The sequence below is a fragment of the Quercus suber genome, unplaced genomic scaffold (genome assembly GCF_002906115.3).
Source record: "Quercus suber isolate HL8 unplaced genomic scaffold, Cork oak 2.0 scaffold_808, whole genome shotgun sequence".
NCBI lineage: Eukaryota > Viridiplantae > Streptophyta > Magnoliopsida > Fagales > Fagaceae > Quercus > Quercus suber.
In genome coordinates, this window is record NW_027070242.1 from 16890 (window position 1) to 31376 (window position 14487).

The 14487-nt window shown below is 35.5% G+C and overlaps 1 protein-coding gene and 1 pseudogene across 1 annotated transcript; both read right to left on the reverse strand.

Annotated features, from left to right (window-relative positions):
- Positions 1-3931: 3931 nt before the first annotated feature.
- LOC111985462 (glutamate receptor 2.2-like) lies at positions 3932-6253 on the reverse strand (annotated as a pseudogene).
- Positions 6254-8720: 2467 nt separating this feature from the next.
- On the reverse strand, positions 8721-13832 carry LOC111985484 (glutamate receptor 2.8). Its single transcript, XM_024017128.2, has 5 exons — positions 13546-13832; positions 10865-12180; positions 10297-10609; positions 9743-10152; positions 8721-9462 (listed from the first exon to the last, which is right to left on the reverse strand). The coding sequence occupies exons 1-5, from the start codon at positions 13817-13819 to the stop codon at positions 8905-8907; spliced, it is 2871 nt and encodes a 956-aa protein (XP_023872896.2). The 5' UTR covers positions 13820-13832; the 3' UTR covers positions 8721-8904.
- Positions 13833-14487: the final 655 nt, after the last annotated feature.

The window sequence follows — 14487 nt, forward strand, 5'->3', positions numbered from 1 at the left end:
ATTTATTCTTTCTTTATGTATCTTGAAGATGAAATAAAATGATAAATGTGGTTGTTGTGTGTAAAGAAAGATTAACAATTTAAAAAATATATATTTTAATGAAAAATAGTGTAAAATATAATAATATAATGTAGAGTATTTTGAAAATTAAGTATGTAAACTAGAAAAAGTAATGTCTTACACTAAAATAGACATGAATTTTTGCTTGAGCTGACATGAATGCTCTAATATGGAGGAAATAAGCGTGTTGTACAATTGAGACCAGGGAGTCGCAATACCAAAACGCAGGAGCTGCAATTATGGAAGAAAGTAAGGAAATGAGATATCTTTAAATATTCCTTTAATGATTTTACATAGTCTCCCTAAATTACCCTTACTTTTATCTTCCTTTTTATTTTATTTTATTATTTTATTTATTTATTTTTTATACAAGATAGAAATTTTACTTTAATCTAATCTAAGTTACCCTCACTTCTATCTTAAAATCTCATTCTTCTTGTTCTTCAACTTAAAGCATTCACATTGGTCGTCCTAAAATATTCAGTAACTTTTAGCACCTAAAAAATTTACTTTATCTATTTTAACTCACTATATTATAACTTATCCAATATCTCAACTCTTATTTTTCATATCACAGGCAAGTGCGCGCATGCGCGCGCGCGTGCGCACACACACACACACACACACACAATCTCTCTCTCTCTCTCTCTCTCTCTCTCTCTCTCTCTCTCTCTCGAGGACAAAAAAAATAATTATAGCAGCAACATACAATTATTTGAAAGATTTTCAAAAGATGATGGAAAATGTTTGTTAGAATATAAGCCCAATTAGATCCAAGAGTCCATTATACTGTCTATGTAGTTTATACTTTGTGCTTCATACTACTGTAATTATGTACTTTGGTATTTCTATGCGCCTATATAAAGGTAATCTTTGTACGGTTTTACAAACAATCCATTGTGCAAAATTCAATCTTTTCAATGTTAACATGTTGGAGCATCAACATGCCAAGAATTGTTTGTAAAAAGGTGAGGATGCAAATTCAAAAGGCTGGGGTCAATTCTGAACTTAAAACGAACCAGATTGCATGTTTAGAAGTTTGTTAGTGCGTGGAGGAGCAAAATTCCGCAGAATCCCTGAATGTGCTTTGTTGGTGGCTTATTTGCTGAAAATACTGTAGAAAAATGGAGAGTGATTTTTTGGTGCTTGTCAAACGCACAGTATAAAGACTAGGATCTGCAGCAATTCTGAAGTTCCTGGTGCAAAGTATGTTTCCCTTGACAAGATCCTAATATTAAACATCTAATAATTATGCAAAACTTATTACCTTTTATTTTTTTTATTTTTTTTTAAGAAATTATACTTTTGTTGAGGTTCAAAATAATTAAATAGCCACAAATAGGCCCAAAAGAGATGAAAAAAGACTTTGGGCCCATTTCACACAAAAAGAGAGAAATAATAAAGGGTGGGTTTTCACAATAAAGAAAAGGAAAAAGAAAAGAAAGAAAGGGGAAGAAGCCCAGAGGATCTGATCTAGAGGTCCACCAAAAAAAAAAAGGCCCAAGAAACAGATAAAAAAACAGCAAGCCAAAGGAAGCCCAGAAAGAAGAATTGGGTCGGGACGCCTAGAAGCAGCACCAGAGGTAGAGGATCCTTGGACGCACGAAGTGAAACTAAAGCAGATTTGAAGAGAGAAAAGAGACAAAAGGCACGCGGACCTTATGACCCAGGCACACAGTGGAAGTACAAAGCAAAACGCAGGAGCTTTGGTTCCAACCATTTGAAGAAAGAGACAAGGAAAAGTACAACTGGGAAAAGCTGGAGCAAAAGCCAAAAAGCCTCAGGTCAGCCAACGGGAAAATCTGGAAATGGGAAGCTAGTTGGGAGACTTTCATCTGGTCGCAACAAAAAGAAAGAAACTATGAAGAAAAGGAAACGACATGATCCTGAAGCAACCAGGCATGGGACAGACTTCAAGGGGCAAAAAGGAGAAATCGTTAGTACCCCGGGAGCCCGAAGCTGTGCTATAAAAGGGGGAGGGAAAAAGGATAAGGCATTCAATTTTGGACGATTAGATCATTCGTTAAGGCATTTAAAATCGTTTTTTTTTTTTTTTTTCTGAAGTCTCATAAAAATTGTAGAAGAGACTCTGTAAAACTGAAGGGAAAACAGAGGAATTTGTTCCTGGTATCCCAGAGGCAGCTGCTACAGTACATGCTCGGATTCAACGAATTCAAACCTTGCAAGTCTTTGAAGCTTGAATGGCTATCAAAGTCTGTAATTTTTGAACTTAGTTGAACCTTGCATCATGTCTTAGTGAGCATTGTAATCACAATTAAAAGAAACAAATGAAACACACCTCATTAATTAGAGGATCCCTAACGTGTTCTTTACATTATATTTCACTTATTATGCATTTCCTTTACTGTTAAAATGTCATTCAATACGAATACTCTTTTTTTGTCAGCTGTTTGTATTGTAGGAAGTTTGTTCTGTGCACCAATCAATTCTTAAAACAGCCCTTTAGCTGCGGAGAATCGATCCCAGTCCACCAAGAACATCTTATACGGCCCAGGATCCTTGGGCCATAGTGCTAAAGAAAAAAAGGCACTCCCACAACTTTTAATCTCAAAATTTGGAAGACTAGGATCTGCAGCAATTCTGAAGTTCCTGGTGCAAAGTATGTTTCCCTTGACAAGATCCTAATATTAAACATCTAATAATTATGCAAAACTTATAACCTTTTTTTTTTTTTTTAAAGTAATTATACTTTTAATCTCAAAATTTGGAATTATTTTCATTTTGGTCCATCAAATTTGATTCTACATTCTAAATGGTAATTTTGTCCATGTCCATGACTAATACGATTAAGAAATTATGTTGTTTTACTGGCACTTAATGGTCGGATAAATTACAGAGCTGGTCATGAAAAGGGAATTTGATATTTTGATAATAATTATCACACTTCTCCTCACATGTGAGCTCAGACTCCCCCTTAAAAAGTGTAGTCCAGCACGTGAGATTTTTTACATTTAAAATTAGAGAGTAAAGACAATGATAGAACTCAGAAACTCATTCTAATACCATAATAAATTATCAATCGTTCCAAAAGTTCAAGTTATCACGGAAAATAGTGAATATAATCATAATTCTAACATGAATGATTATTTTGAAAAATATAATCAAACTTGGTAGACCACAATGAGAATTCTCAAACTTAAGGAACCAAAATAAAAACAACCACCTTTAAAGGTCAAAAGTATAATTCAGTCCTTTTTTATTATTTTTTTATGGGGAAAAACTAAAATCTTAATTTTTGTACTTTTTTCCTCTTCTAGTGGGAGCTTTATACAAGTCTTAATTAAGTTGCTTAGACCTAAAACAAGCTTGAGCATTTAGAAACGTACTTGCAGATGCTGCAGCAATGATATCATTCCCAGAATCCTTTATGAGGAGAGACAGTCTTGTGCTATAGTTATCATTCACAGCATAGAAGTCTGAGAGCCCCATGGACAGGTAGCTCTCTGCCACACTTCCAACTGGGGACTTCAAGTCAAGAACAACTCCTATTGGTATGACCTCCTTTGTCATCACCAAAGGCGGATGACCCCAGAGGCTGAGGCTGAGGCTGAGCAAGAGAATGGATAGGAATTTAGAGAGGAGGGGCTTCTGGTTTGCCATTGTCAAACCTTTGCAAATTGGTAGCTAGAGGGTTTATTTGCCATTGTCAATGTTGACTGTTACTTGTTTGAAAATTCGGCTGACTGTTGAAGTTTGGGGCAGTGACCGTTGACTGCTTTACGTGGCCCTTTTTAATGGAAAAATATTTATTCACATGCGCTGGTTCACAAGCAATATTTTACACAAATATCAGTAATTGATGCAGGAATATTCATATTTTAAAAATGTTCACATTTTTACTCATGAAAAATTATGTGAAAAAATAGACGTAAAATAACAGATATGTAAATATCTGAGAAACAAGGCCAAAGCTTGGGTCCATTGCGTTAAATGCGCTTGACTTCTTTTGATGATGGCATTTGGTTTCATTAGAACTATGTAACACATGTGCGTTTTCAAATTTGGGTGCGGGTGTATGTGCAGGTGCAAGATTCGGTAATTTTTGAAAAAGAAGTGCGGCAATTTGGTAAAGAAGTTCATCGTATGTCCCATTACTCTGCCTATCTTTATTCATGTAGGGTATAAATTCATGAGGAAGGGGAAAGGGTAATGCATGTTGTACAGTAAGGAACACATCAATAGAGAACCCTGATATGATAGGCTTATCAGTAGGAGAATCCCATTCTACTTTCAAGAATTCTTCAAAACTTTTTTTCACTGGAACCCCAATCCTTAACTTTGTAGGCTGATCTGTTGTGTATCCTGGCCAGATCAGTGGTTTAAGTCTCTCCTTTGAAGTTGAGTATGCCACTTCACCATTATCATTCAAATTTTTTGGAAACCCTCTCTGTCGAGTCCAACATCCAATAATAATCTCAGTTTTTCCTATTATATTGAACAGTTCAAAGGCTGGAGGCTCTAGCTGTGCCTTAACCAAATGAAAATTCCCACTTAGGCCTTGAAATTTAGTAGTTAGAACTGTATTGTGAACCCTTGTACCCATTTCAAAAATGCCTAAGGCTGCAAGATCAACATTACTGTCACTATCATTTTTCTTCAAGAAGCTAGAATGCACTATGCCAGCCTTCTCCACCGCCATAGCCAATGCCCAAACTGTATCATATGCGCATAATCCAAATAGGTTAAAGCTAGTAGTACTCTTGGTTTTTGTTTTGATTGAGGTTAAATTTCTCTTCCATTTTCTTTCGAAATCTTCAAGACTTTTAGATGGTGGTAAGTATGGCCTTATTCCTACTACACCTTGCATTGAGTCCATGACCTTTGAGCTTAAAGGAACTAGCAAAGATGATAACCCTGCTGTGAGGCATACCCTTCGCTCATCATTTCTGCATTCTTTGCAAGTACAAAAAAGTTTGAGCCAAGTGAAACGGTCATGTGCACAAGGAATATTCTTGTATAATTTTCCTTTAACTTGTTGAGCTCTTTAATGATCTCAGTATTACTAGAAGATGGAGGAATGACACTTCTATAAGGCACCCGAGTGTCAATCTCTTGTAAAGCGTCCATTAAATAGGGAGTTAAACCATTTTCATACTCTGTGTCTTCATAAATATGGACAATCTCCCGCCAACCAAAGGCCTTAACAATGTCTGCTATGGCTTTAACCTGTGCAGAGTCATCTTGGGTTGTACGTATGAAAAATGGGTTCTGGGATGGAGAAAGAGAGGGGCTTGTTGCTGAAAAGGAAATGATGGGAACCTGAGCTTTGCGGCCAATTTCTATCACAAACCTTGCTTGTGCTGACTTTTGAGGTCCTATAATGGCCTGCACTTCTTCATTCTTCATTAAATCTAATGCTGGATTTAATTTCAACAGTGAATGACATAGAAAATGGAAATTTACTGGCAATATTCAATAACAATGACAACAAAAACAACTAACAAAACCATGATAATGAACTTTATTATAACATGTTGGAACTATATATGTTGTACACCACCATGTTTGAATATGATCAACAGTCTCTCTATCATGGAGAGGCCATGAAGCTTATCACTGCTACAAAACTGATACTTCACAATATGTCAGGAATTGTTTGTAAAATGGTGAAGGTGCAAAATCAAAAAGCTCATATTAATTTTCAACTTAAACTGAACCAGACTGCACATTCAGAAGTTTGTTAGTATGTGGAGAAACAAAATTCCGCTAAATATTGGAAGTGCGTTTGAATGTGCTTTGCTGATCACTTATTTCCATTGACGAGATCCTAATATTAAGAATATTATTAATATGTTACACTTTGGCCTTGTAGGCCACACTATCCTAGTATACTATATAATGTAACACTTTTCCTTGCATTTTGGATGAATCATTGTCATGTTATTCCGAAACAAAGTTTTAACGTACCTGCAGACGCAGCAGCAATGATATCATCCCCAGAATCCTTTGTGAAGAAAGCGAGTCTTGTGCAATAGTTATCATTCACTGCATAAAAGTCAGAGAGAGCCATGGACATGTACCTCTCTCCTATTCTTCCCACTTGGGACTTCAAATCAAGAACTACGCCTATTGGAATCACCTCCTTTGCCATCAATGGCTCATGACCCCAGAGGCTGAGGCTGAGCAAGAGAAAGGATAGGAATTTAGAGAGGAGGCGCTTCTGCTTTGCCATTTGCAAATTGTTAGCTAGAGGGGACTACACGTTAGCTGTTTAGTTTTAGGCAGCTGACATTTGACATTTTGGTTGCCTCAGATCACTATTGCCAGAGGGACACATCACACACGAGTCAAATAAGTACAGTTGGTCCTCCCACAAGAATTTTAATAACTGTCAAATTCCAATCTTCAATCTGAAATTGTCAATGCCTCAACAGCCCTTGCATTCATTTAATTAGTATTATTGTTAGTCTTTGTTTTTGTTTTTGTATATTTTTTTTTTTTTGGGATGAGAAGATAGTTTAGATCATCTTATTCATTGAAAAGTATTTACATCTCTAGTCACAAGACTAGTAATTGAGGGTGGGCATACCTCCATCCTTGTTGGGGATCCCAATTCAACTCTCTGCGACTGTTGGTGCAATGTCGAATATTATAAAAGATTTGAGTGTGTTTCTTTTATCACCAATTGGTTTTGAGGCAAAGTGGCATAGTTTACAGTCTGACCATCCGCATTGTATCCTGAGAAACAGAAAAAGAATCAACTGCTAAAGCTCTGGCAGCAAGCTCAAATTTAGAATCCTAGCCCCTAACAAAAGAAATATTTGAGAAAAATCTGACCTCAAAAAATTTTCAAACTGGGAAAAATCATACTGAAGGAAGGTCCTCCGCCAGGGGAGTACGTACACTTCTAGCACTCTCAATGAAGCAGCAAGGACAGCTCGCATTTGCCAGTATTTCCCATTGGAACAGCTTTGCATTCATGAGGATGATGTTACACGAGCTTACAAATGAAAGTTCAAATTTTGGGGGAAAATAAAAAGCTTTGTCTCTGCTTGCTCACTCCCAAGTGCAGGAGATCGTAGCAATATAATTCTCGGAGTACCGAGGTCGAACCACAAGGAGCAAGATAGATTCAAAGACAATATAATTAAACAAAAATTTGGTAAAGAAAAAAAATACTTTTGCTTGGTGATTGTTAACAAGAATAATAATAAAAACTGATTCATATCAATAATGTAAATACTAGGGCATCAGGGTGTTTTCCTATATTGATATGAAATTCTTTGTGATTTAAGAAATTATATATTTCATAATTGATTTTTCTTATACAATTAAAAACTTATGATTCGGTTGAACTGAAACAATTCAAGAATGCATGATAACCTCGATTAATAATACGGTTAGAAAAGTTTTCAGAAAAACTCATTCACTTTAAAACCTGATTTCTATTTGAAACTATTAGAAATTCATCTAAACAATAAGAAAAACATGATTGAACTTATTGAAGGCATAGAAGAACTAATATATCAAAAGAAATTTAATTGAACAATGAAATATGTCGTTGATAAAATCCTAGAAAGAATCACATTGAATATTCATACCATATAAAAGAAACATAACCCCTATCCCTAGCAAAGAGTTTAGGCTGCCATTAAAGAAAGGAAAATACAAGTTTTTCTCTGCTCAATTCGTTCTACACAACCTCCCTTCCAAAAAACTAACGTCTAAGTGTCCAAAGAAAAATAAAACTTTTACTATTTTAATTTTCGTCCAAGTTTACAGCGGTAAGTTGTGAGTTAATTTTGGCTTTCAAAAATTGAGAATTTCGAAAAACTCAAAACTGGAAAGTTGTAGATATTTAAGTTACGGTTCCAATCCATCTGGCCTTGTATCAATTGGATTTTTGAAGAGAGAGATACGCCCAAAATAATGATCAGTACTCAAATCAGAGTTTTCCTTTTCAGATTCTGCTTCATTGATTTCTTTCCTTATTTGAAGCTTCCAATCATGGTAGACGATCTAAGCACTCCAGCTGCACCTCCTTAGACATTTAAGCATGGTCCTTTAGATTCTAGTTTGGCCTCCATTCTCTCACAAATTCATGTAAAGTCATCTTTCTCACATGATTTCCTGAAAGTAGAAAATTACATATAATGAATGGCATCTTATTTAAGAAATTATGTAAAGATAAATAATAGGGACTAATGCAAATCATGGCTTAATTACACAAATTAAGCATAGTAATAAGAAGATAATGCCCACATAAATATATAACAAGTATACATTTCAAGGCGTTATCAGTCTCCTATTAGATTTCACCATATATATGAAGCATTTCGAGGAACACCAACTTGCAACAGAGAGCAAAGCAGGGAGGAAAACAAAACAAATTTCGTCCCAGCTGAAGCGAGCTAGACCCCTTATTATTTGGTTAATGAATAGAAAACTACAATAGACAAGTGATCTCAACTCATTTATTAACTCTCAATTAACTGAAGGCTTAGTAATGAGTTTATTTGTCAAGCCTATATCAAGCTTATTACCAAGCCCATAAATGCACTTAAGCTTGGCTTGATTTGTATCGAGCGTTATTGTTTATGAGCCTATCCACAAACAATTTTTATGCTAGGGCTCAACTCATTTATTAAACAAGTCTAAAACTAAGGCTTAAGCTTGGCTTGTTTATAAATAAACAAACATGAATAATATTTTTATCAAATTAAGCCCAAATTGTTTATAAATGACTTGGTCTATTTACAGCCTTAGCTAAGAATAAACTTTTATTATATAAAACATGAAATAGTATACAATTGTCGAGGAATAATTTATGAAACAAACTTAGGGGAATGAGTTCATCTTAAACATTTGGATAGAAAACTATGTCTATGATGAATTGGGTACATCCTGCATAGATGCATCACTATGCCTTGAACTTGAAGAAAGACTTCTATTGTCATCATGTATTATTACATCATTTGTTCCTTCAATGGAATTCCTTGAGTGGTTCTGCATATCATCAATACTAGGTGAAGGTTGAAAAACATCAAGACTTCCACCATCATGTACCCTTGATTCTTCTCTCTTAAAGTGATGTGAAGAAAGATCTTTTTGGTCAAAATGTTTTGCCATTTCAAGTAATTTGGACCACAAAGAAGTTGCAGTATTTTTGTCACTCAAAGCAGGCCAATGTGAGAAAAAGAATTTAATCACATAAACCAAGAGTGAGAACATGGAAGTGATTCCCGCAATGAGGAAAAGGCCTCCAAAGCTGTCCACTCCAAGACTAGGACTATGTGAAGAGATTGTTGTGCTTTGATCTTCGCAGGTGGTTTGACTTGAAAAGTACTTTCGCTCAATTGGTCCAATTTTCTCTTGGTCTTGAGTGACATTCAAGATTGCCCTTGAAATATAAGGGACTAAAGGAGATCCTTGTTGGAAGGCCTGAAGTAAATTGTACAGAATTATTCCAATTTGAATAAAAAAAAAAAAAAAAAAAAAAGGCTTGAACAATACACTTTGATCAATAAAAAGGAGATCCTTGTTGGAAGGCCTGAAGTAAATTGTACAGAATTATTCCAATTTGAATAATAAAAAAAAAAAAAAAAAAGGCTTGAACAATACACTTTGATCAATAAAGGTCATTACTAAAAACGTTTTTTGTTGGTCTTATGGCATTCTTGAAAGTAAGGGGCTTTTTTGGGAAGGAGAAAGAGAGACTTACAAAGGCAAATCCATCAGTTTTGTAGGTCGGTCCAACCATAGTATACCTAGAGCAATACTTTGCAAGGAAGAGCTTGATATAAGGGATTTCATCAAAAATAGCTGCAACTCCACCATTGAGGATTCCTTTTGACAGTGCTTCATGATACTCCTCAGGTGTCTCATATGGCTTCAACTTGGACTCATCAAAATCTAACTGTTTCATTAGAAGCCCCTTAACAAATGAACCCTTTTGATATCCAACCAAATAACCTTTTCTTTTAATCTCTTTTACGTCAACAAATGTAGGCTGCAATCTCTGTACTGTTAACATTGAGGTTAAGCTTGCTGTATAGCTTTGAGTTAGGATGAGTACCAAAAAAATCCATATGATGAGCACAAATCTTGACAAATTATTTACCACTCTCTCCCCTGGTACCATTAAACTACTATTAATATACGAATGCATAAATAATATCCTTCTTTTGAACTAGAACAAACCACAGAGAGAGAGAGAGAGAGAGAGAGAGAGAGAGAGAGAGAGAGAGTCTGTATATAGGGTTGTAGAAAATTTACTGTGAGCAAAGGCAAGTGTTGAGAAAGAGAACCAAAAAATCAAGCCAATTTGTTGATTTGGAGGACCTCTAAACTCAGTGTTTACACGGTGTTCAAGAACCCATATTACCAAACCTGTAAAGATGAATGCTGCACCAATTGTTAACCATAGATTAATGCTTAGTGGCTTTAAGAAAATCCACAAGTTTTTGTTGTCATCATTTTTCACCAAAACTACCATCGACACGCCTGATTCTGAATAAGGCAAAGTGAAATCAACATACAAGGAGCGATTAGCTACAATTGTTGTGTCTCCAACAACTGCATCGTACCTCTGCATTTAGAGAGAGAGAGAGAGAGAGAGATAATTATCAATTTTATGGAATAAAAACACTTGGTCTCATTCTGTTGCATTTTATGCCCCACCAATTGTAGTTTGGCACATGATCTTTTTTTATTTAATTTACCAAAGTTAAAAAGTTAGATTAAGTAACTAATAAACAGCCACCTGAAGTCATTAGCAAGAAGAAAAACATTATTAAAAAAAATAAATAAAGGAAAAAAAGATGAAGACAAAAATACAACCCACCTGAGTTTTAATTTGGTAAAGAAGTTCATCATATGTGCCATTACTCTGCCTATGTTTATTCACGTAGGGAATAAACTCATGAGAAAGGGGAAAGGGTAATGCATCTTGTACAGCATGGAACACACCAATGACGAACCCTGATATGCTAGGCTTATCATCAGTAGAAGAATGCCATTCCACCTTCAGGAATTCTTCAAAACCATTTCTTATTGGAACCCCAATCCTTAACTTTGTTGGTTGGTCTGTTGTGTATCCTGGCCAAATCGGTTGTTTAAGTTTGTCCTTTGAAGTTGAGTATGCCTCTTCACTAGTGTAATTCAAATCTAGTGAAAATCCTCTGTTTCCCGTCCAATATCCAATAATCCTCTCGGTTCTTCCTATTACATTGAATACTTCAAAGGCTGGAGGCTCCAACTGCCCCTTAACCAAGTGAAAATTCCCGCTTAGGCCTTGAAATTTAGTAGTAAGAATTGTATTGTGAAGCTTTGTACCTATTTCCAAAATGCCTAAAGCTGCAAGATCAACATTACTGTTGCTAGCATTTTGCTTCAAGAAGCCAGAATGCACTATGCCAGCCTTTTCCACTGCCATAGCCAATGCCCAAACTGTATCATATGCCCATAATCCAAAGAGGTTTAAGCTAGTAGTAGTCTTGCTCCTTGTTTTGATTGAGGTTAAATTTCTCTTCCATTTTCTTTCAAAATCTTTAAGTTTTTTTGAAGGGAGTAAGTATGGCCTTATTCCCAATACACCTTGCATTGAGTCCATGACCTTTGAGCCGATAGGATCTAGCAAAGATGATAATCCTTGTGTGATGATCCATGCATATCCTTCCCTCATCATTTCTGCATTCTTTGCAAGTACAAAGAGCCTGGAGCCAAGTGAAGCAGTCATGTGCACGAGAAATACTCTTGTACGATTTGCCTTTAACTTGTTAAGCTCTTCACTGATTTCAGTATTATTAGAAGATGGAGGAATGACACTTCTGTAAGGTACCCGTATGTCCATCTCTTGTAACGCGTCCATTAAATAGGGAATTAAACCATTGCCATACTCTGTGTCTTCATAGATAGGGACAATTTCCCACCAACCAAAGGCCTTAACAATGTCTACTATGGCTTTAACCTGTGCAGACTCATCTTGAGTTGTTCGTATGAAAAATGGGTTTTGGGATGGAGAAAGAAAGGGACTTGTGGCTGAAAAGGAAATTATCGGAACCTGAGATATGCGGCAAAGTTCTATCACAAACCTTGCTTGTGCTGACCTTTGAGGTCCTATAATAGCTTGAACTTCTTCATTCTTTATTAAATCCAATGCTGAATAACATTTCAACAATGAAATGAATGATTTAGAAAATGGAAAATTTACTGGCAATTTTCAATAACGAGGACAACAAAAACAATTATAGCAACAACATACAATTATTTGAAAGATTTTCAAAAGATGATGGAAAATGTTTGTTAGAATATAAGCCCAATTAGATCCAAGAGTCCATTATACTGTCTATGTAGTTTATACTTTGTGCTTCATACTACTGTAATTATGTACTTTTGTATTTCTATGCGCCTATATAAAGGTAATCTTTGTACGGTTTTACAAACAATCCAATCTTTTCAATGTTAACATGTTGGAGCATCAACATGCCAAGAATTGTTTGTAAAAAGGTGAGGATGCAAATTCAAAAGGCTGGGGTCAATTCTGAACTTAAAACGAACCAGATTGCATATTTAGAAGTCTGTTAGTACGTAGAGGAGCAAAATTCCGCCGAATCCCTGAATGTACTTTGTTGGTGGCTTATTTACTGAAAATACTGTAGAAAAATGGAGAGTGGTTTTTTGGTGCTTGTCAAATGCACAGTATAAAGACTAGGATCTGCAGCAATTCTGAAGTTCCTGGTGCAAAGTATGTTTCCCTTGACAAGATCCTAATATTAAACATCTAATAATTATGCAAAACTTTATTACCTTTTTTTTCTTCATTTTTTTTTTATTATAAAAGTAATTATACTTTTAATCTCAAAATTTGGAATTATTTTCATTTTGGTCCATCAAATTTGATTCCGCATTCTAAATGGTCATTTCATCCATGTCCATGACTAATATGATTAAGAAATTATGTTGTTTTACTGGCACTTAATGATCGGATAAGTTACAGAGCTGGTCATGAAAAGATGAATTTGATAATTTGATAATAATTATCACTTCCCCTCACATGTGACGTGAGCTCAAACTCCCCCTTAAAAAGTGTAATCCAACATGTGAGATTTTTTACATTTAAAATTAGAGAGTAAAGACAATGATAGAACTCAAGAACTCATTCTAATACCATAATAAATTATCAATTGTTCCAAAAGTTCAAGCTATCAGGAAAAATAGTGAATATAATCATAATTCTAACATGAATGATCATTTTGAAATTATAATCAAACTTGGTAGACCACAATGAGAATTCTCAAATTTAAGAAACCAAAATAAAAACAACAATCTATAAAGGTCAAAAGTATAATTCAGTCCTTTTTTATTTTTTTTTTAATGGGGAAAAACTAATATCTTAATTTTTGTACTTTTTTTCTCTTCTAGTGGGAGCCTTATACAAGTCTTAATTAAGTTGCTTAGACCTAAAACAAGCTTGAGCATGTGAGCAAGTCCTTAGTTACATGCGTAGAACATTTAGAAACGTACCTGCAGATGCTGCAGCAATGATATCATTCCCAGAATCCTTTATGAGGAAAGACAGTCTTGTTCTATAGTTATCATTCACAGCATAGAAGTCTGAGAGCGCCATGGACATGTAGCTCTCTGCCACTCTTCCAACTGGGGACTTCAAATCAAGAACAACTCCTATTGGTATGACCTCCTTTGCCATCACCAAAGGCGGATGACCCCAGAGGCTGAGGCTGAGGCTGAGCAAGAGAAAGGATAGGAATTTAGAGAGGAGGGGCTTCTGGTTTGCCATTGTCAAACCTTTGCAAATTGGTAGCTACAGGGGACTACTCTACACTTCTTATTTGCCATTGTCAATGTCGACTGTTACTTGTTTGAAAATTCGGCTGACTGTTGAAGTTTTGGAGCAGCTGACCGTTGACTGCTTTACGTGGCCCTTTTTTAATGGAAAAATATTTATTCACATGCGCTCGTTCACACGCAACATTTTACAAAAATATCAGTAATTGATGCAGGAATATTCATATTCTAAAAATGTTCACATTTTAACTCATGAAAGATTATATGAAAAAATAGAGGTAAAATAATAGATATGTAAATGTCTGAGAAACAAGGCCAAAGCTTGGGTCCATTGCGTTAAATGCGCTTGACTTCTTGTGATGATGACATTTGGCACCATTAGAACAAGTCTGGATCCAAGCTAAAGTCCGAGAAGGGCAAAAGTTTGGTTGCCTCAAATTGGTATGGTCAGACAAATTAACTACACACAAGTTCTACAAGAACAGTTGCCCCCGCAGGGATTTGAAATAACCGTCAAATTCCAATATACACGCTGAATTTGTCAATGGACCTTGAATCCATTTGGTTGATCATTTGCATCATTATTTTAAACATGTGATCCTTGATCAATTTGCATCTCTTTTCATTTTTCTTTTAGATGAGCTAGTTAATTTCTACCCA